The sequence below is a fragment of the Pundamilia nyererei genome, unplaced genomic scaffold (assembly GCF_000239375.1).
Source record: "Pundamilia nyererei isolate P.nyererei 1_Seehausen unplaced genomic scaffold, PunNye1.0 scaffold00033, whole genome shotgun sequence".
Taxonomy (NCBI): Eukaryota; Metazoa; Chordata; class Actinopteri; order Cichliformes; family Cichlidae; genus Pundamilia; species Pundamilia nyererei.
In genome coordinates this window covers 1,800,469-1,821,638 of record NW_005187434.1, presented here as the reverse complement: position 1 = coordinate 1,821,638, position 21,170 = coordinate 1,800,469, and the positions used below count along the sequence as shown (strand labels likewise).

At 42.4% G+C, this 21,170-nt stretch overlaps 1 protein-coding gene across 3 annotated transcripts in view; it reads left to right on the top strand.

Annotated features, from left to right (window-relative positions):
* Positions 1-21,170, top strand: part of LOC102214313 (tetratricopeptide repeat protein 28) — a 181,830-nt gene that overhangs the window by 40,291 nt on the left and 120,369 nt on the right. Inside the window, exon 1 of one of the 3 annotated variants that reach the window (XM_005729443.2) lies at positions 15,436-16,410. The exons of the other annotated variants lie outside the window; for them this stretch is intronic. Within the exon in view, the coding sequence (XP_005729500.1) occupies positions 16,384-16,410 (27 nt within the window). The 5' untranslated portion in view covers positions 15,436-16,383. Of the gene's footprint in view, positions 1-15,435; positions 16,411-21,170 lie in introns of those variants that run through there. 3 annotated transcript variants of the gene reach the window in all.

The window sequence follows — 21,170 nt, the reverse complement described above, 5'->3', positions numbered from 1 at the left end:
GCAGCCTAACAACCACGCCATGAGGTTTAATTTACACAGTCTCCACCCACCAAACTGTGCTGAAATACTCCTTTGAAGTTGCCTTGTAGTAGCTCCTAATAATGCTCTTAGAAACCTTCTTTTGGCTCTGATGATGAGGAGGAGGTAGGTGACAAAAAAAATACTAAATCACATCTTCTGATATTGGTGAAAAGATCCTAAACATTCGTGGTGTAAATTAAGTGTATGTAGAGCTAGGACTAAGCCAAAACTTGGGAAGTCATGTTTGGGTGTCTCCTCTTAGGGTGCATTTTCTTTAAAAATGTATCCTCGATAGGCTCGTAGAGGAGGGATGGTGTGCTTTGGATGGCATCTGTTGTCTTTCCTTCTCCTCTGGGCGCCATGCCAGGCATGCGTTTGTCAGATGGCAGTGCTGGTAAGATGGAGGCTTCTAATATATCTTGACAGGTTCGCGCTGCACTCTCCTTGACTGGGCCATTTGTAGTATTTTCAGACCTTGGCACATTATAATTTGTATCTACATTTGTCAAATCAACATGCTGTTCATTTGTTAGTCTTACAGAAGGAAGCAAGTCTGTTTAAAAACTGAATTAACGTCCTACACATAATGGACCTGAACTTTATGGCTGATTTAGGTTTAGCCAGCAAATCAATCTAAGAAATCTTAATTTACCTTGCAGAAAATAGACAGTGATGGCTTTATTGGCTGACTTTGAGACACTCTTTCCAGGACAAAGAAATGTTAAGTCTTTGTTATAAAGTAGCAACGTGACATCATCTTTTGCATTTTCTAGCTTTGTTACAGCACAGTCGGTCAACTGTTGGCAGTCCAAAAGACACGCTATTCAGTCCAGGGTCCTGCTTTACATAAAATCCAAAGTCTGCATGCGATAAAAAACTTCTGACAAAGTAATTTGTGCGCAAAAATGCTTTTCGTTTATTCCATTTCACCTCTAGGGTTTTGCACATACTTTAACTTATTTATGTTAGTTTCACTGATTCCAGGACTCAGTATGTGCCAATAAAACATTAAAAGGCAGTCTCTTTTAATATTTTGCATGCACGTTGCTCCTCTCACACAGCATGGAGAAGGGTGATGATGTAAGGAATGAATGTGCTGCGGGAAATAGTTTGAAACTCAACATCCTAAAAAATATTAAAGATAAATATTTGCCTGTGTCTTTGAGGAATCAGTTAAAAATACTACCAATGCAATAACGCTAGTCATGAAATGGTATTGTTCACGCAATATCTGGATCTGTCTGTCTGCCTGTCTGTGTTTTCATGCAGACTCGTTTCAGGCTGCAAGAGTTAATTATACGTTGTTTAAAAATGTGAAATTTGGAGGTGTCCACTCTTCAGCTCACTTCTCTGCTTGAGACAAGCAGATTTAGGTCAGTGAGATTTGGGGTTGGCAGAGCGACCGGAGAGCTTGTTCTGGACTGTCAGAGCTGCCCTGTATACCATCTGGATGGCTTGATAGTGCTGCAAAGCCAGTGATCCTCTTTTGAGGAGGATCTGCATAAAAAGATGCCTCCAGTGCAACTCTACCTCTGCTGTATCCAAACCAAACTTCACACATAATGGTACATACAGTGTATCCACCTTTGCGCGGGAGTATAACCTGGCATAACGGCTCCCAGGTGTCCAACAGTCACGACTCTGTGAATGTGTTAATCATCCGCTCTGAGCACCAGAAAGTATTTTTTTCTCTCCTTTAAACAGCTCTGAACATTCTTACTGCCTTCAGCCCCCTGTGTCAGTGCTGTCATGTCCGGGATGTCAAGACGATTTCCACAAAGTCGTTCAGGCAGTCACAACTTTCATGCTCAGAAGCAGCCCTTTATGCCTCAGTAGCAGCTAATCGCTACAGCGAGATGAAGACCGAACACTTAACACTGAAAGCTTTTACAGCCAGGATTCACATGTCAGATTTGAGAGGTGTAAGGTGCGAGTTTGCATTCTCAGATATCAGTGTGTGCGCGCGTGTGACAGACAGCTTGAATGTCGGTGTGAAAGCATCGGCTTCCCCACCTTTCTGCCTCTATTCAGCTCGCATTTCTCTCCGGTTCAGAGGGTTTCTGATAGAGCCAACTTAACAGAAATGCCTGAATGGCGAATGCGGCTGATGAGAAAATCCCCTTTTCTTTATTCCTAAATCCACTTCTTGTGGAGCGCCGTTTACTGTAGTAATCGTGCCTCAAGCACCACTTCTTCACAGCCTGTTGTGGAGCACTCTTCCTAAGTGGGAGGTGAAAATGAACATTGCTGTAGCACCAGTTATCATACCTTTGATTTTTATCCCTGAGTGTTAATAAATTTCGTGTCAACTTTAATGAGCACATAATCCACTGATAATACAGACTAATTTAGTGTGTATTTTGAGTGTGTAATGAAGCCCAGACAGAGATTTATACACTGTTGTGCAGTTGGTAGCTTTATCAAGGCAGTGTGGTTGATAATACTGAAATCGATTAGTAGATCTAAGTGGTGTCCAGAAAGGTCCTAAAACCTTTTTACAACTTGAAAAATCTTAGTTGTTTTATAATTGTGCCTGTTATTGTGCAATTGTTCTTACTATATTTGGCACACATGTAATTTACAAAGTATGAGATTGTACTTGTTTGCTCTGTTGCGTGATGTCATTTTGCTTATCTCCACATGGACCACACACCGTGTGGAGTGAGTGTGATGAAAGACAATGGGTGATTGATGCACACAGAGCATCCACACATCTGTTGTGCTCTTCGGGGGGAGTTTTGAGGGATGCCCAGCCCATTTGAGAGGTGCTGGAGTGTGGGAAGATGCAGTTGGGACTCTCAAAACACAGCTTTTCCCAACATTACATCATCTCCTGGTCTTTTTCTTCAACCACATCCAACGGTTCTCATGCTAGGCCTACTTAGCTGGGAAGTGCAGAAGTCTACTGGGCTTTTGGCAGGACTGAAACACGGTCTTCTAGTATTCATGTTTTCTGGCACCTGTAAACCCTAAGACTGACCCAAAATGGAAGTCGTTGTTATATTTCAAACACTGCAGTTATTTACAGCTGTTTGCTGGACAGAAGTGCTGCTCCAGATGTTTAAACAGGAATATACAGGCATAAAGGCCTTTTGATTTCAATTTAAAAAATTGTACAGAAACAATGCTATTACTTCACAGCATGGATGTTAGAATTAAACATTGTGGTTGTAAAAAGGGATCACAAAATTCTTCTCAATTCAATTTTATTTATATAGCACCAAATCACAACAACAGTTGCCTCAAGGCTCTTTGTATTATAAGGTAATTGTGGTAAACCACAACAATCAAACGACAGTGGGAAGGAAAAACTCCCTTTTAACAGGAAAAACCCTCTGGTAGAACCAAACTCAGGGAGGGGCAGCCATCTGGCACGACTGGTTGGTGGTGAGGGGAGGGGGACAGGACAAAGCAGCAGGTCTTCACTGTGTTTGAACCACTCTGTTGGATGGTTTAACAGGATCCAAAATCTGAGCCCCTTTAAAGCCCCTGTGCTTTAAAGAAGAGGCTTATATTGTTTGGTTTGAAGGAATCCAGAAGCCACATTTCTTAAAGATCAGTTCAGGCTGCCACAGGTACAGTGATATTGTGTCTTTGGGGCCAATGCATCTGTGATTTAGTGAATAAAAGTGTGATTATTGATTCTATACATACATATCTGTATGTATATATGCAAAAACATACTGTACAGTGTGTTAGATACGTTGAAAAGAAAAGTTTTAGCATCTGACTCTAAAGACTCTACTTGACTCTACAAAACCGTGGCCAGCTGTTTTAAATAGTCTGCTTGATAGAAACAGTGGAGTGAAATCCGCTCTGCTGGACGCACAATGTAGTGACATCGTTTCTAAATTATGCTCTATAAGAAAAAAATTTGGTATCGGTGCACATCGGCTAACACGCACAGCCCTGTGAAATAACTTCTCACAGGGCTTTACCATGTAGTTTGTAGCACCAGCTATAGCTTCAATAACTTCACATTTGACTTTATCAGTGTCTCACGTCATTGTTGAGGAATTTTGGCGCACTCTTTGCAACATTGCTTCGGTTTTGCAAGCATTTGTTTATCCACAGCTCTCTTAAGGTCTCAACACAGCATTTCAATCAGGTTGAGATCTGAACTTTAACTGGGCTTTTGTGTTTTAGTCTGTTGTCGATTTGCTCCTGTGTTTGGGATCTGAAAGGTTGACCTGCGCAGACTCCTTGCAATCAAAAGCTAAAACACACTCAAGCTCTGAGTCACCTTTTTTTTTTTTTTTTTTTTTTGTGTAGATGCAAAGAGGTCGTTGCCCTGTTTGTATTTGTGTGACTGAGCAATTAGCTTCCTCTGAATTAAGAGATAGTTTTGACAAGCTAAGTGTGTTGGCTCAGCTAGCAGTATCTCAGGATCGGGGTGCATGAGAGGGGCCCTCTTGTTTACAGTATTTCCAGAGTATTTTTATTTCTTTAATAAATTATTTAGTGTCTCTGTGTCGATACAATATTGCCTCCCAAAATATCACTGTGTTCTTTTTGGAGAGAAAAGGTTTTCTCCTTCCAAACAACTTATGTTTGTTTCTAATCGTACTGTTGTGAAATTCAACATTTAACATGCTAAAATCTGAATGCTCCAGAAAACATCAACATTTCTGCCTTTACAGAGGTGATCACACTCACTGACGATCAGTTAATAAAATGCATGTGACTAGCAGCACCTGGCAGCTACTTATCCTGTTAATCAGTATGAAAACAGTAATTGTGTGCTTAGTTTTTGCAGCACTGCACAGAGTCCTGATAAAACTCTTTTTTCACAAGACTCACATGCTGATATTGATATATCTGTGATAGGTCAGTACTGATCCATTATATCTGTTTCCTGGTCAGAGATTGTGGCTCTAGTGTTACGACTGGGCAACACAGCTTACACACTAGCTTGTTCCAAGCACACTGAACCAATGGTTTACCTCTCTTGTGTCCATTCATCCTCCCATTTTCCATCAAGTTTATCCCAGAGTGTGAAGTACTACTGTTCTGTCAGCACTGCTGCCATCTCCGAATTCTGTACAAGGTGTCCTTTGGCAGCTGGGCCTTGACACATTGTTATATGCCAAGAGATAACTAGCCACCATCAGGCGGGCGGAGAGGAGGTGGTGGAGTGAGTCAGGAGAGTGTCAGCCAGGGAACTGTGGTTTGGAAACTGTTCAAAACATTCTGAACTTTGTTTTGCTGTGTTTACATTTGCTGATTTGTGTATTTTTCTCTCATATCCCTCTTTTGTTTTACTTTCATGGTTAGGTTCAGTGGGTGTGGTAAAGTCGCCTTTTAGATAATTTTGTGTTTCAGTTTTGGTCACTAAAGACTATTTGCTTACAGCTAGGATTGATTGTGGTTTGAAATAGAATATTGAACCTGAAAATGATGTTTACTTAGAGTTGTGTAAATGTCATGCATCACTCCTTTGCAATCATCCATAAGTGCAAATTTTGAAATATTATTTAAATTTGCGTTTGCTTAGGATTAGACTTAGCGTTGAAAAGGTAAACCTCTTAATAACGTTTTGCCTTTTACAATCCGGTGAGTTAAACATGATCTAAGTGTGATGTAAGGGGTTCTTTACAAACATCCATTAGCAACAAGCTGGAAATGACAGGCCAAAGGTCACCTTGTGTTTAATTTGGAGACGCCAGCTTTGATAAAATGGCATTTTTGATGCACTGAGAGTGACAAAGGGCTGGTTTATAACCACCATTTAACTCTACCACTCTGAGTAGCTCTTTATCATGAGTCATGTCCAGGTTCATGAAATGATTGAATTCAACTAAGAATAAATCCAGAAAATGAGCCTTTTTCACTAGAAGCATCATCATAACAGCATCGTAATATTGGATTGTTACAACACAGATTTTGATCTGGCAAAAACAGGCCTCTGTTTTTCCAGTGCGTTTCAGCCGGTAGCTGGACGGTGATAGAGATGTTGTGAAGTGATGAATGCTAAATCGAGTCAGATGAAGTGATGAGTCACAGAGGAGTGTGTCAGCGCTGAGGCTAACTGAAGGCTGCATCTGTATCTGGCCAAGCTGTGTACCGAAAGGGTGGGGGTGGGGAGGTAGTGCGAAGTGCAGGGTGCGAGTGGTGATGGATGAGGACTGAGCAAGAGAAGGACGAGGCATGAAATAGAATGAGGATGAAGGACAGAGAAGTCCTGGCCGGGCCACGGAGGGGGAAGAAGAGTGCGAGACAGAGATGGAGAGACTGAGAGTCAAGAAAGAATGAGGGTCAGAGAAAGAGAGTAACCTACTCTCAAAACTGCTGATGTTTGCACTGCTTGCTCTCTGCTGCACGGTGGATTCTCACTTAAATTTGCATTCACTTACACTGTATCAGGTGAGTGTATCAGCGGTGTGTTCTTTGCAAAGGCAAAGCCTTTACCTTTAAAACTTTTAACTTTTTAAAATCTGCCCAATTAGATTAGCGAGAGTATTAAAGCAGATGGCACTTTGAAAAGGTGAAGGCAACGTTTATGCATTCAGATACAGATTTGTTTGCATTGTTGAACCTCCAGTGGATTTAAAACCATTCTTTCTTTTTTTTAAAGCCTGTTATTTGTTGCACAGATTACACCAGAGGACATCCTGCACATCAAGCCTATTTATTTACATCACCGTCATCAGACTAAGAAACATGTTTAACTTATCAACCTGCCCCAAATTGAAATATTTTTGTCTGCCTAAGGCTTTCCGACACTAAGCAGGTGAACTGCAGAGCTGGGATTCAAAATAAAGAGTCTGATATCGTGCTGGGATGGAAAAGCTCAGCGGGGCGTGTGATTCACCATTTTTTCCCCGCATCTTACATCAAGAAATAAAGTGCAATCATATTCTTTACAGCGTCACGGTAATATGAATGTAAATATTTCACAGGTTTCATACTTGAGTGGAAACCTTTCTTCTGTGCGTTATCAACCGCAGTTCTAATGACCTTCCAAATAACCATCTATCCTGGACGTCCCGCTGTGGATCTACGAATCACTGCTGAATTGTGGGTGAAATGTAGCTTTCCTTCCGGCTGTGAGCTGTCATGATCTGTTTGAGAAACGCGAGATTGTATTCATGCGTGCACGCATGCTTACATGCTGTACTCTCTCTCCTACACACACGCGCGCCCACACACACACACACACACATACAGTGTGGAAACACAGACAGGCGGATTCATCAGTCACTGAGCCTCACAGAGGGTGGTCGCTTAAAGGAAGGAGTGTCCTCTCTGTCTTACGGTTCCTCTCTTACTTTAGCTCTCAACAATTAGTTTATCTGTCACATCCCGTCCCTCCTCAGTTTTAATCCACTGTTCTCGCTCTTCTGGGCTACTTTAGCGCGTCCTGACCTTATTTAAGGTTGTGTTTGTTTCTTCGGCTGACCAGTCGGGGAGAGGGATCGGATGTTAGCAGGCTAGCCAGATGGCTGGGACTGGAGCAGACCCACTGGCCAAACTGGTAGCTGTGGTAGCAGACAGCAGCTCTGTGGGGAGCAGTTTCAGCACCACTGCTACTCCTGGCCCAAAAATGCTAATTAGCCATCTTTTGACAGGTGTATGGACAGTCCTGGGTTTTGTGTTACAGCCTTAGAGTTGACTTAGAGTCATTTTGTCCCAGGTGTATTTTTCCCGGGACTCTTTTCTTGCAGACTCTTAGCTGACAGGAGCTTGAGCTGGAGTGGGATGAAGATGATTGGAGTAGAAAAGTCAAACAGAAGACAAGGAGGATTGACAGCAGGGGAGGAAGCTGATGGGGGTGAGAGGCAGCATGTGTGAAGAGTCTGATAGGAATGGACTGGAGCATTTCTGTCCTTGGAGTGGAGTCAAACCCCCCCTGCGACTTCCCTATTCCGCTAGATCAGTTACTGAGCCGCTACATGATGCGTATCAATAGCACCAGGTTGCCGTACTTCTCTCAAAGCGTTTGCCGTACCTTGCCCGAGGATATCCTGTTAGCCACCTGTTAATAAAGGATGTCGAATCATAAAAGTGCGCTTTACATAACCCTCGTCTCAAAGGAAGCAGAGAGCACAGCTGTTTGACTCAGCCACACTCGAAAAACATCGCCTGCATGCAAATGAAGTCATCTTGCTGATGCATTAGAGCACTGCCTGCTATCTGAGTGGTCAGGGTGAAGGAAGACAACTAATCAGGGCAACAACAGCGCTACTTTCCTGTATCTGAGCTCTCTGTATTTCAACCCGTAAGTCAGGTGTTGAGATGAAAAAGAGGCCCGCCTGTGCTACATGGCTAATTTAAAGGATTATCACCTGTTCTACCAAGACACATTAATCCTAATCCGACTTTAACCCCTTTCATCTCAAGTCAGAGTGATTAAGGAGTAGACTGGCCTAATCTCTTCACAGCAGTGATCACGAGCTACGTGCGCTCGATGGGACAGGAAGCGTCACGCTAAAGCATCTACTGTACTCAACACCCCAACTGTGTTTCTACCGATTGCCACTCTGCATACGTAAGGACTTTTTACTGAGTCCACTGTATTATTTTTAAATCTCCTCGCTTCAAAAGAGTTCATTCTCAACTGATGTGCTCTCACAGGATTAGATTAGTGAGGGCAGGAAGAGCTGTCATTGGCATAATAGGCCTTAAGTATGAAGGTATTATGGTATAATTATTGAGGAAAAAATACTTTGTTAAAGCAAATCACAGTCTCTTGTCTGGCTTTCATGAATTTGCCTTTAACAACTTTGAGTAACCAAACCCAGTATTTTATAAGTAGTCAAATATTTGCACAGTTAGTTTCAATTAATTGTAGTCTGTTCAAGAGATCATCAGTCATAAATTGTAGCTTTAATGCTTTAATGTGCATGGTATGATTACCAGACTGTGGTATGACTTTGTGTGTGTGTGCATGTGTTGGAGTGTGACGGTAACACATGGATACATTCGATATGAGAGAGAAAGGAAAAAGAGACTGGGAAATTTTAGATGGATTTGGTGTGGTAGTGATGGTGGGAAGAAAGGTAATTGAAAAAGAGAGGCATACTTTTGGTTTTGGGGCTTTTCTAAATGAGGGAGTAGAGATGGGTGGGTCCGGCCACAGCATGGTTTCGTGTGTTTTTTATGTGTGTGTATATCTGTATTCGTGGAAGCAGATAGACACAAACACATTCGAATGCATTGTCCTGTTCCATCTCTAAGTTTAGTGTATAGACTGAGGGGGACCACACAGGATCTCGGTCTCATGCGTTGGAGTGTGTGGCAACACTGTTATTATTGATCCTGCCACAGACGTCAAACCCCAGTGCTTATTTAACTGCCGGTCTGATTGAAACAATATGCTGGAGCCCGTTTCATCCGTGTCCAAGACCACTGAATTATTAAACACATCTCCAAAGCAAAGGTCTCTCTCTTTGCATAAAGTCGGAACAGAAATGCACTGCCGAGGGACTTCGGGGGATAAACAAGCCCTTCTTCATTAGTGTGATTGGAAGACGGAAAAGGAAGATGAGAAAATTAGTGGATGGGACTTAAGGAGAATAAAAAGATTATAATCGTGTGTCTTTATCACACATAAAGACTGTGAGGAATCACTGATTAAACTCTAGAATGTTTCAAAAAGAAAAAGAGCTTTTAATTGTATAATCACATGCTGTGTAGAACAGATAAGAGTGTTTATGTTTCCTTTGTGGAAATAACATGGGCTTTTGGGTACATCAGGACATGGTTAAAACACCCCAGAGGCCTCTGTTAAATTATTTATGAATAGATGCATGGATGTTCTACATTGGAGAGATGTTTTATGGCTTCAACTCACAAGTTGCAAATTAACTGCAATACGCACACTGGCTGACACATTTGACTCGTGATTATAACTCAAACCACAGATTTCTTTCTCTTTTTCTTTCACCGTTTTATTGTTTAGCACTGATACTCGTTTTTACTTCTTACTCATTGGCAGGTTTATCAAGACATGTCACAGTTTCAAGCACATGAGCCAAAAATGGAATGAGATTTGTGGACCTGAACATTCAAAGAAATGCAAAGTGTTGCTAATCTTATGGTAGAAGAAATGGGTTTTGCCATCATGTTAGCGGTAAAACCTAAATGACATTATTAGCTGATGTCTCGATGCATGCTCAATCATCCAGGTAAGTAAATCCCAAAAGGTTGATTCTGTTCATCTGGACGTATCGATTTCAGTGGGAGAAACGTTTCGTCACTCACCCAAAGTGACTTCTTCAGTCTCAGCTGATTGCAGGTTTCCCCAGTCTTATAGCCCGTTTTTTTTTCCGTTGTCTGACTTTATTTCTTTTGCTGATGTATTGTTTGTGGGGTTGGGGAAACCTGCAATCAGCTGAGACTGAAGAAGTCACTTTGGGTGAGTGACGAAACGTTTCTCCCACTGAAATCTCTACGTCCAGATGAACAGAATCAACCTTTTGGGATTATTGGCTGATATTAGCTATAGCGGGTAAAATAAGTACTGAACATCTAACCAATTTCTAAATATATTTCTAAAGGTGCTATTGACATGAAATTCTCACCAGATGTCGATAACAACCCATCCAATTCAAACATGCAGAGAAATCAAACTATAGAAACACAACAATCAGGTGATCGGAGCACAGTGTGAACAAGTAATCTAATGTCAATTAACACATCTTCTCTTTATGTTTTATGTGCAGCTTGTGTATCAGAATATCGGATTTTTGCATCACCAATCATTGGTATCTGTATCAGTGTTACAAATAATGTATCAGTTAGACAAAAAACATGTTGTTTGATAAATGGGATCATAATCTGAACATATAACCTGCTTGGTTAGCACACATAATGATAAAAACTGTAGTGTTAATGTGCCGGGGTTAGTTAAATAAAGATAACAGTGTCTCTTTGTTGTGTTTTATTTTGCTCTGTGTCTTTGTCACTGGCTCTTACACTGTAGACACTGAACTGGAACAAGTGATGTTCTTATATGATTTTGTAGGAAGACAGTTATATGTGTCTCTGTGATACATATATGCTCTCTTCTTATACTGGAAAATATCTTTAAGTCTAAGAAGGTGAAGCACGTTCCCACTCAGACAAACTGGTAATTGCATTTGCTATAATGATGCAGCTGCCAACACAAGGATTCAGCCTAGTTTTCTCGCACTGGTGAGCAAATATTTTCCCTGTTCCTCACTGTAGTCTGACTTCATGTAAATTGGTTCTTCTACAAAGACTCAGTGGTGTTGGTCGGGATGTGACACGAAGACCCAGCAAACAAATAAGATTTGGGATGGTTTTCAGGGTCTGTGACATCAGCCTTAGCTTGGGGGCACATTGGGTGGTCAATGCATGTGACCTTCTCATAGCGGGGGCTCCATAACCCCCATCCATCCCTATTAGAGGACACTTATCAGGGACAGCAGCCAGAGTGACACACTCCCAGCTGGGCTTCCCTGGAGAAAATACTGTGAAGCGCAGGGATAAATCCCCACAGTGCACTGAGGTGTATTTCTGTGTATGCATGCATGTATATATCTGTACGTGTGTGTGTGTGTGTGTGTGTGTGTGTGTGTGTGTGTGTGTGTGTGTGTGTGTGTATGAGTTGCTCTCTGCAGATAGGACCCTGTGACTCTGAGATATGCACAGGCTCATTAATTAGAAGCTCTCATTATCCCCCCTCAGGCTCCAGACACTTAATCAACACCAAGCTCAAACTAAGACACATGCATGCACGCACTCTCACACACACACATGAACAGCCATCTCACAGAGTCCACAGCAGGCTCCATTCTGACACAACATCATCTAAGAATACAGCTGTGTAAAAGAGGTGAATGAGTAAATGCTGATGAGGGTTATTTGTTTTCAGTGATGTATGGCACAGCAGAGTGGTGGGTGTCATTGCTGTTTAACACTTTTATTGTTCTAATGTTGTTAAGCATTTCAAAACAGATTCATCCGTCTGCCATGTCGCGCAGTGGAAGCAATCCGTCAAATAGCGTAAATTATATTCTTATGTTTTAAATTTCGATGCTGGAACAAATGAGCTTTCAAGACTTTTTGCTTTATGAATCTCGAATGCCTGCGAGGTTTACCAAATGTCTGTTCTGCCGTTTTCCAACATGAAGCGTTGACACTTTATAGCTACCGAACAGTGCGGTGACTGCCATGTTTGTACTGTTACGTTAACCTGTAAATATAATCTGTACAGGGGATGTTAGACATTACATATCCTTGTGTTTGTGTGTGTGTTAGTATGTGTGCTTTACTGGTTTAAAACCTCAGCCTCTAAAATTAAAAGGATGCTGTTTTTTCAGAGAGGGGACGGACGGTGCTCAGCGACACTCTGATGTTGGGACTTCAGAGTGAGTGCTGGGATAAATTACACTCAGACATTTGGAAGAGCTTTTGGATGACTATTCTTCAGTCGTGTGTTAAATACCTTTTCAGTTCTCCTTCTATTCAGTGGCAAAGTGCGACAGACAGGTTGCCAGCTCTAATAATACTTTTGGGTGGAGCCTCAGAGAGTGTGTTTAAGCAGTTCAGATTTATGATGGGATGATTCTTCCTCCACCCAGTTATGAAGTTGCGGAAGAGCGTTCTTCCAGCTATGAAGTATAAGGCATCTAGCAAATAAGACGGGGAATGCTGTGAGCTCAGCTCAGTAGAATGACTTACATGTACAGTTAATAGTCAAATTTCACTTTTAAGAAATAGTTTTAAATGCACCTGTGCAAGCTGAGGTCAGTTTGGGACATAAAGCGTCTGAACAAGGCTGCCTGGGTGTTGATTGCACCCGATCGGGCTATGTCAGATCTGCACCAAGAGTTTGACCAAATAAAATGTGTGGCTTGTGGAAAGGTTTAGCAGCTATGAGGCGTCTGTAGTAGTAGAGTGACAGACCTTTGCGCCTTACTTGAATTAGTTTTATTGTAATGCAGTTGTCCAACGTTAGCAGACGAGCCTAACTCACCAACCCTCTGAACAAAACATACAGCGGAGACATTTTTGAGGGCGTTATTGGCAAGAACAAGAAAAGGAAGCGCAAACTTTTAAACAGCTCCAAGTTGTGGAAAATGAAAGAGGGGGGAGAGTTGGGGGCGGGGGTTGGTTGTTTCCCTCTGAAGGCTGGAGTCTGATTTCCTGTGCGGCTGTGATTGGGAAAGCAGAGGCACGCACAGGGAGCCTGCTTCTGTATGGAGATGCCAGATGACAGGCTGTTGCTGAACAGCGCGCTGAGCTGGCCTTTGATTGGTCATCAAAAACGCCTTTTATGAAACAATCTCCTGTGTAAACCTGCTTTAGAAAGTGGGGCTTTAATGTGTGAGCGTGCGTGTGTGGATGAAAGAGAGCACAAGTGTAAATAGTATCTTATTCGTGTGGTGTGCTGCACAGACCCAACAGGAGTCATTTGTGGCCATGGGAATACAAGCTAGGGAAAAATATAGACGCTGTATAATACAGGCACACATAACTCCCACCTCTCTTGACTACAAATGTGTGCTTTGATCACAGTGCCAGCTGCGGATGCGGATGCAGTGACAGTGTTTATGTTCATCCGAGTGTTTCACGGACTCATTTTGCGCAGCAGGAGTTTGTCCATCGGGCCATATGTCAGCTTCGCCCCTCCTCCTGCTGCCTTTTGTTATCTTGGTGACCCCTAGGTGCACTGCGGACCCAGCTGACCCTGAAGACACACTAGTTTATTGACAAACTCACAGCTCCATAGAGTCAATTACCTAAACCAATTTAAATCACAAGCCTACTGGTTAAACTGGTTTCACCTGCACTTCAATATTGACCATTTCTTTAATCCAGCTTTCCCCTTATTTGAGCTCATTTCTGAAAATAGAGAGAGGGGCTTTTATTGTTACTCTCTTAGTGCTCAATCATGTATCTGGTCTATGTTTTTGCTGCAGGAGCTGGGTTCAGCATCATTAGTTATGTTTTTCTGATGACAGCGGTGGTGCACTGATTGAAAAATTCTGGGTATTTCTGATGTTTATTTTTAGGGTTTTTTGTTGTTCCTCTTTTATTATCAGGCAACAAAAGCAATATTCATTATAAATGAATACCTGAACTGTTGTAAAAGTTTTGAGCCCCTCATGACACTATTGTTGAAAGAGCACTTTTAATCATAGAATTTTATAAAACTGAATCACAGATTAGAAGATTAGAAACGGGTAAAAGGCCAGTGGCAGAACGAGACACTGATAATTCAACTCATCGCCTGCTGATAGTCATTGTTCTTCAGTGTGTCTCTGACGGTGATTCCAGTGTGTTGTTTGTTATCATTTCCTCTGTTCGTAATTTAAAAGAAGCAGGTATTTTTAAACCGTGCTCACCAATAATATTTTGCAATGTCAGATCCCTGATGTGCGGTAACATATTGCACAGTTTATTGCATGTGACAGTTCCTCTCAGCAGGAAGAAACACGTAAAGTGTATAGAAACAGGGCACTAGCTGTCTCCAGTGTCCAAGGCTCTCTGTCCTTTGTAAACTGTACCCTTTATGTGTGAATTCAGTCTCTTCTTGCCATGAAAATATTCAAAATAATCAAGGACAGTAGCTTCTATTGAGAATGATCAAGGTAGCAAGCTCATGCAGCAGCACTGTGCAGTGTTATTTGAATTTTTTGAGCTTATTCACACCCGTTTATACTGTGATGACCTGCTAACAGATTCACTTCTTTGTGTGAGGTTGGACACTTAAATTTTTTAGCGGCCTAAGGTCAACAGCCATCCCTCTTTATGTGGGGGTGCACAGCATTACCAGTCCAATTATCCCACATATTTAAACACTATCCAACATTTTGAATGTCTGTTGTTTACAAAAGTGAACGCAGCGTCACAGAAAATGTGAGAGAGAAAGCGATGGATGCATCGCTGCTGCGAGCAAAGATGATTACCAGACAGATGAGCAGCTGAAAAAAACGGTCCACAGTAAAGGGAATACACCAATGTGCAAAGGCTATCGCAAAAGACTACAAAAACAAACTTTAGCTTCTATTTATGTATCTAAGAATTTGTAAAATTGGATTCATATAAAAAGTAGTGGCTGATGCCAAACATTTAAGTTTGTTTTTGATGTCAGATACACCCACCTCTTGGCTTTGGTAAAGTATCCCAGATTCATTTATTTTGTAGGGACGTGGTCACGCTATAGGAGATTTTCGGAGAAAAATAATCACATATTCTTTAGATTCATACTGAACTGAACAGCTTTAATCATCTTCTGTGTGACTATTGTTTGTTGGAGTGTGAGGTCTATACCAACAACTTAAACGGACACAAGGACATTTCCTGAAAATCACAAAACCCTGTCTTGTTGGGCTGCCACGGCAATTGGCACGTGGTTAGAGAGACTGCTCGAGGATTTAGGATCTAGGGATGTGTCCTTGAGCGACGCACCAATCCACAGCTCGCCTCCTGTCTGGGTGGCAGCACCATCTAAGTGCGTAAATGTAAAGCGTACTTTTTGGCAAGTCTTTGGGCGGCGGCGCTATGACCCTGCTACCTTACGACCGCTCAGCTCCACTGCTACAAGTCTCTAAACTGTGAGGCTGGAGGAGCGCAGGGAAGGAAGTCATCAGAAAGCTGTAGTCCAGTTTTTCTTTTCTTTTTTTCTTTTTTTGCTGTTGCGTGAACCAGGATATCCTTCCAGCTGCAGAAATTCCAGGGATTTTTTTTGGTGCTTGAACCCCCCTTCTCATAAAAGTAATCCTTGCCTGTCGCGCCGTCTCCACCGACCTCTGTGTGACTATTTCTCTACGAATACTTCCAAAAAGTGTGTTTCGGCCGCTGGAAAATGGGATTTGACCACTTGTGATGAGTGTTTCTGCATTTTGGTAGTCATTTCGCTTCCCTGTGGTCTGCTCCGCATCGACTAGGACAGATTGGACACAGTTTATTCGCACCGCGCTGGACTAAAATTTGTAACCTAATTATAGGGAAGACTTCTCCTTCTTCTTCTTCTTTTAAAGAAAAAACTTTAAGAATAATTCTTCCTGAAACAAGATCCCGATTGGTCCCGGTGGCGCTGATCTTGCGTGCCGAGTGAAGAGGGACCGGGTTCATTACGGACTCCTACTTTGGATTTACGCACAGGAACCTTTCACGCAAACAGTGTCAGTTGACACAATGTGTCTCTGATTTATCCTCCGAGCTTCAGTTGTGGATTTAACCGTTGTGTGATTTCTGTTGACTGTGCTGTCTACCCCGAAATTGCCGCAAAGCTGAGACTCGCACACCATCATGCATAGCTCCTTGGAGAAAATCTGCTGCAAAATCGAGGGAAGTCGAGAGGCAGCATGACTTGCGCTCTGGATTTCTTTGAATCTACATTCCTTTCTCATATAATATCTTAATGCTGTTCCGTTTTGGTTTACAAATATGATGAAATGGCAGCCCCGGAAGAAGGTGAGTGTTTCTGAGATATTTTGATGATAACGTTTCTCTAGTAGATCACAAGTTGGGCAGAGGGGCTCGGCCACAGACTGCCGCTCTGCCTGTTCGCTTACTACAAATGATCGGCTACACCTATAGTAGTAATCACATTAACGTTGTGCACTAAACTATATTAAACTGTAGCCAAAGCAGAGTTTATAAGGACGAGCAAGTTTCTGTTCCTTTACACTTCGATCTTAATGGATATTTTCTGCCACAGAAAATCCGTTTTAATGATTCCGAGTACAGTAATCGTGTTAATTATAACATGTAATTTCATTTCACATTACTAGTGCACATGCCAGGTAATAAAATGTGTTATGCACTGACGAAGAACATGTTAACCCACATACTGCTGTCGTGTATGCCCTGTACCTCTTTACAACATCCGACAGCCCTGCGTTCCTGATCTGGACTAATCAAGACATCAGTGATTAATGCGTTGGGCAGTGAACCTCTGGAGTTGTGGGAATATAAATCGCCCAATCAAGTGTCAAAATGAAAAATAATCTCGTCAGGTTTAAAAGTGGGTGGAAAAAGAGAGGAAACGTTCTGCTAAAAGTTTCAGAATAAACCAGCACCACTTCTTTAATGCCTCTTTTAGCGTTTTATTTTCTCTTTAGGATCACTAAAACATGTGTCCAGGTTTCTTGTTTCCATGATCAGATATACATTTACTCTCAAGGTTGTATTGTTATTGCTTTCTATCACTGCTCAGTTTTCATAGCCGTGGGGTATTACAGCATGGAAAATATCTGAAAATCATCTGGGGTCTGTAAAGAAAAAAAGGGAGAAAAAAAGGAAAAAAAATAGTAGCACAAAAATGCCTAAGATTAGGATTTTTACCAGCAGGGGGCACTTGTCTGACAAGAAACAGTTTTTCCCTTTACAGAAGCAGCTTTACTCTGGTCTGGATTCAAAGGAGAGAAAAAAAAATGAAAGGATGAGTAAGTCCTTTCCTTCATTTGTCAGCTGTTTTGGATCATTCAGAAGACTTTGTTCGACAGCAGCATAAACACTTGCAGGATTTTTCCTCCTGGCCCAGATCTTTTTTCCCCTGCTCAGCTGCAACTTGATGATGATCTGTCTTTGTGGCTATTCGGGGCACTGGTAAATTAACAGTGTAACCACTACCACTAGCACTGGTTGTAGGTCTTCAGTGCTGTTTCCTAAATTAGATCTCTGTGTTGTTTGTTCTCCATCAAGTGTCATTAATGTGGCTAATCTCTTCCTGAAAGATGAGATGAAAGCAAATTATAAAACCCAAGCTCCTTAATGTTGAATTATCAACACAGAAAATAAATTGCGAGCACGTCCTAATGATTTCTACAGCTGTGCAGTGTGTCTGCCAGAATCATCCGTTAGGTTCCCCCCCTTTGAGGACTAAAAGCCTTTCCACGCTGCAGGAACTGATTCCTACCCCCAGCCCTTCAGTCATGTGTACTCAACTTGAAAACACCATAAAGATACACTCTCTGTCATATGTAGATTATTTTTCGTGGATTTCAGTGAGGTGAGTTGCACCAGAGCGCTCATTTTGGGGATTCATTTCAAAGAGCAAAATGGTTACTCGGTTTCGCCTGATGTTGATTAATTAACCTGTTGGTTGTATAGGATGCAAGATGCATATGGATGAGCACAAAGCACTTAGAGCAGAAAACGCAGACCCAAAGAGCAGTGTTCAATATTTTGAATTGCCATGCAAATAGCGTGTGTGTTTTTGTGTGTCTGACATTGTCTGTTCACTCTGAACTCTGGTAGGCTGCCAAAGATGTCCTCCAACCTAGGTAGTGCAAAAAAAAAAAAAAAAAGCAGTTTACTGGAATAGAAAGCAGCCATTGTGCTCCATATTGTGGAGAAAGCAATTTCTTTTGAATCCAATGCTCACTTGAGAAAGTGCACACAAACTAATTTCACAAACAGTCCTTGAGGTCCCCTCCTCTTGTGTTTATCAGCTTCTCTTTCTGTCTCTTTGCTACACTTGTAGAGCGTGAGCAATCAATGTAAGTGTGGGAGAGTCATATTGATTCAGGTTGAGAGTCCCATCCACCTCCTCCTAATAGTAATGAGTCAAAATTCTTAATCTGGAATGTTGAGCAGAGAGAGGAAATGTTGCCGTCAGAGCGGGTTGTCTGTTGTGGAAAGAAAGGAGCGTGAAAATGCTTTCATTCAGGGGGATTGTGAGATTAACTTTTGATTTGACAGACTTGGTTTGAACAACTGAGTTGATTAAGAAAGTCCATGTTATACAAGCTTAAAACGTGGATGGGAAGGCATATGACTAAAGGCTGCTTTAGACTTTTATTTCCAATACTGGTTCAGTAAAGGTGTATGTAGTGATAATCATTATTTTCCACAGAGATGGCTTATTTTTTTTGTTGGTCTTTGAAGAACTACTTGTGTTTTGTGTTTGCAAGGGTAAAAAATGCTGTGTGGATTTTTGTGGCTTTACAGCAGTAGCTGTACAGGGTGGGTTTCATACAGGGACGTAAGCATTAAGGAATGTCGTCTGTGCCTGTCCTGTAGGGAAAGGTAACTCAGGAAGTCAGCTAAGAGATGGCAATGTGCCGGCACTGGCACTTTTAAGGCACCATGTCACACCCAGACAATGAAGAGCCTGTGGGAGTGTTGCTTTTAAGACAGTGGATATCAAAAAAAGCTGTTTTTCGGTGTCTCCATATGTTTGTGCACACAACTCCAAAGAGCTTTGGACATTAATTATGGACTTGGCAGGAAAACTAAGTTCTTTTCCTTACCCATGATTTTCTTTTGTTGAAAAACACTGCACTCTCCTTTCTTTGCTGCCAAATGTGTTTCCAAGTCACGGTCACTCCGTGTTTTCTTGGGTAGAATGGCTCACAACCTGTTGGTGGTCTTAAAAAGCCAGCCCCTGCATTTAAAGTTCACATAATATCTTGTGGCAGTGTGACCAAGTCCAAAGGAAGTTACTGGTTGTTTTTGTGGAGGTGCCAGATGTTTCTGTGGGTTCTACACAGTTGACATAAGGCCTTCTCACCTGAGATGGACAGGATGCTCATATTTCTGCGGCAAGACTCACTTCAAATCTGACTTTTACCATCAGCAGGCGTGCTCGTACATCTCTGGCCATGTTCATTGACTTTTTACCTCCAGGATTTTCTCATGCTGCTTTTCCTCTTTGATTTGGTATTATTTATGAGCTCACTGGTGGAGGGGAAAGGGCTATCTCCTCCTCCCAGTTCTCCATCAGTCCATGTGACGTCTCATGGCTGGCAGCAGCACAGCAGTTTTGGAATACATTAAAAGCAGGAAACACCCATGAAAATGTGAAAACACCGTTGGAAGACAGATATCTGATGAGTGAAGAAAGCCAGCGTAGCTGTCACTGGAGGGAGGACTCACTTGGGAGGACGCGGGAGTGCTGGACAAAGATTGAAATACATCAGGGAACAAATGAATGGGGGTCTAGATTGTAGGCTCTGTAGGAAATAAGCAGAGCGCTGGGTGGATATTGCAGAGAAGAAATGGGATTGCTGTAGCGCTTGATGGCATTTTTAGGTGGTTGGGATTTGAAGGAGAGAAAATGGGGACAGGCTAAGAATAAGAGGGTGTAAGAGATGGTGATTTGGAGATGTGGAGTTGAGGAGTGAGAGGCCCTAGAGTGATGCAGCAGGTATAATTAATGATAGGGAGTGATAGCACCTGCTGTTCCTGATGTTGCGCTGTATTTAAGGCCCAGCTCACCAAGCGGAACTGGATGTGGCTACGTGGCCAGCCTGCTGCCCCGTCCCCCCCTGGGGAGCGGAAAGATAGGATGGGGTCGGGGTATTGGGTCAAGTTAGGAGGGCTGCAGCGTGGGGAACAACGACTCAGCAATGCCGGTGACATTTATGTGCCGCACTTGCTCCGTTAATCCCATTCCTCTGCCTCCCGCTGGGAGGGCTGGACAGAGATGGAGGACAGAAAGAAAAGCTTCCTGGAATGCTAGGCATCCTCTTTCTCGTACTGTGACGCAGTGGTCTGCAGGCATTTGCTGGTAAGGCACTCCTGGGAGTGTGCTGTCAAAATACAGCAGGAGAGACAATGGTGACTGGGCCATCCTGCTCTCATTAATCCTCATTCCTGGGACCTGCACATTCCACTGTGAGTGTTGAGATGGATTTTTGGATAGCAAGTGGTAAATACAAGAATTGATTTATGTGTAGAACAGTCCATTTGTAATGTTTTCCTCCGAGCCTCAGAGCACTCATTTCTGATTTGCTACACCATTCCTTCTCCCTCCAGTGATTGTGTTTGAGCAAATGGACCCATGTTTGAGTTTATTGAGGTCATTGTTCCAGAGGTGTGGTCAGCTGCTCTTGGGGCTCAGAAGGTGCCTGTCTCTGGGTGCCTCCGTGGGGAATAAGGCGGCCCTAACTTGATGGACCACATCAATTGGAACACATTTTCTTTTTCTGTCGAGGTGGAACAGTCATGTGTAGGACTTAAGCTCTTTTCTTTTCAGTCTTTTCATCAGTTAAGCTTCTGTATTATGTGCTCAGTCGTGCATGTTGATGAGAGCCAGCACTTTAGACATAATCTGGGTGAAACATGTTTTGAATAAGGGCTGTCAATGGCACTGGAGCCACATCGCTTCAGCATATGGCCTTAAAACATGAATACTTTTCTCTGTTTCACAACATTTATCAGAGCGCAGCTGCCAAAACCACAGTCTCTACATTCCTTTATAACTCCACACTGGACGCTTTCCAGTG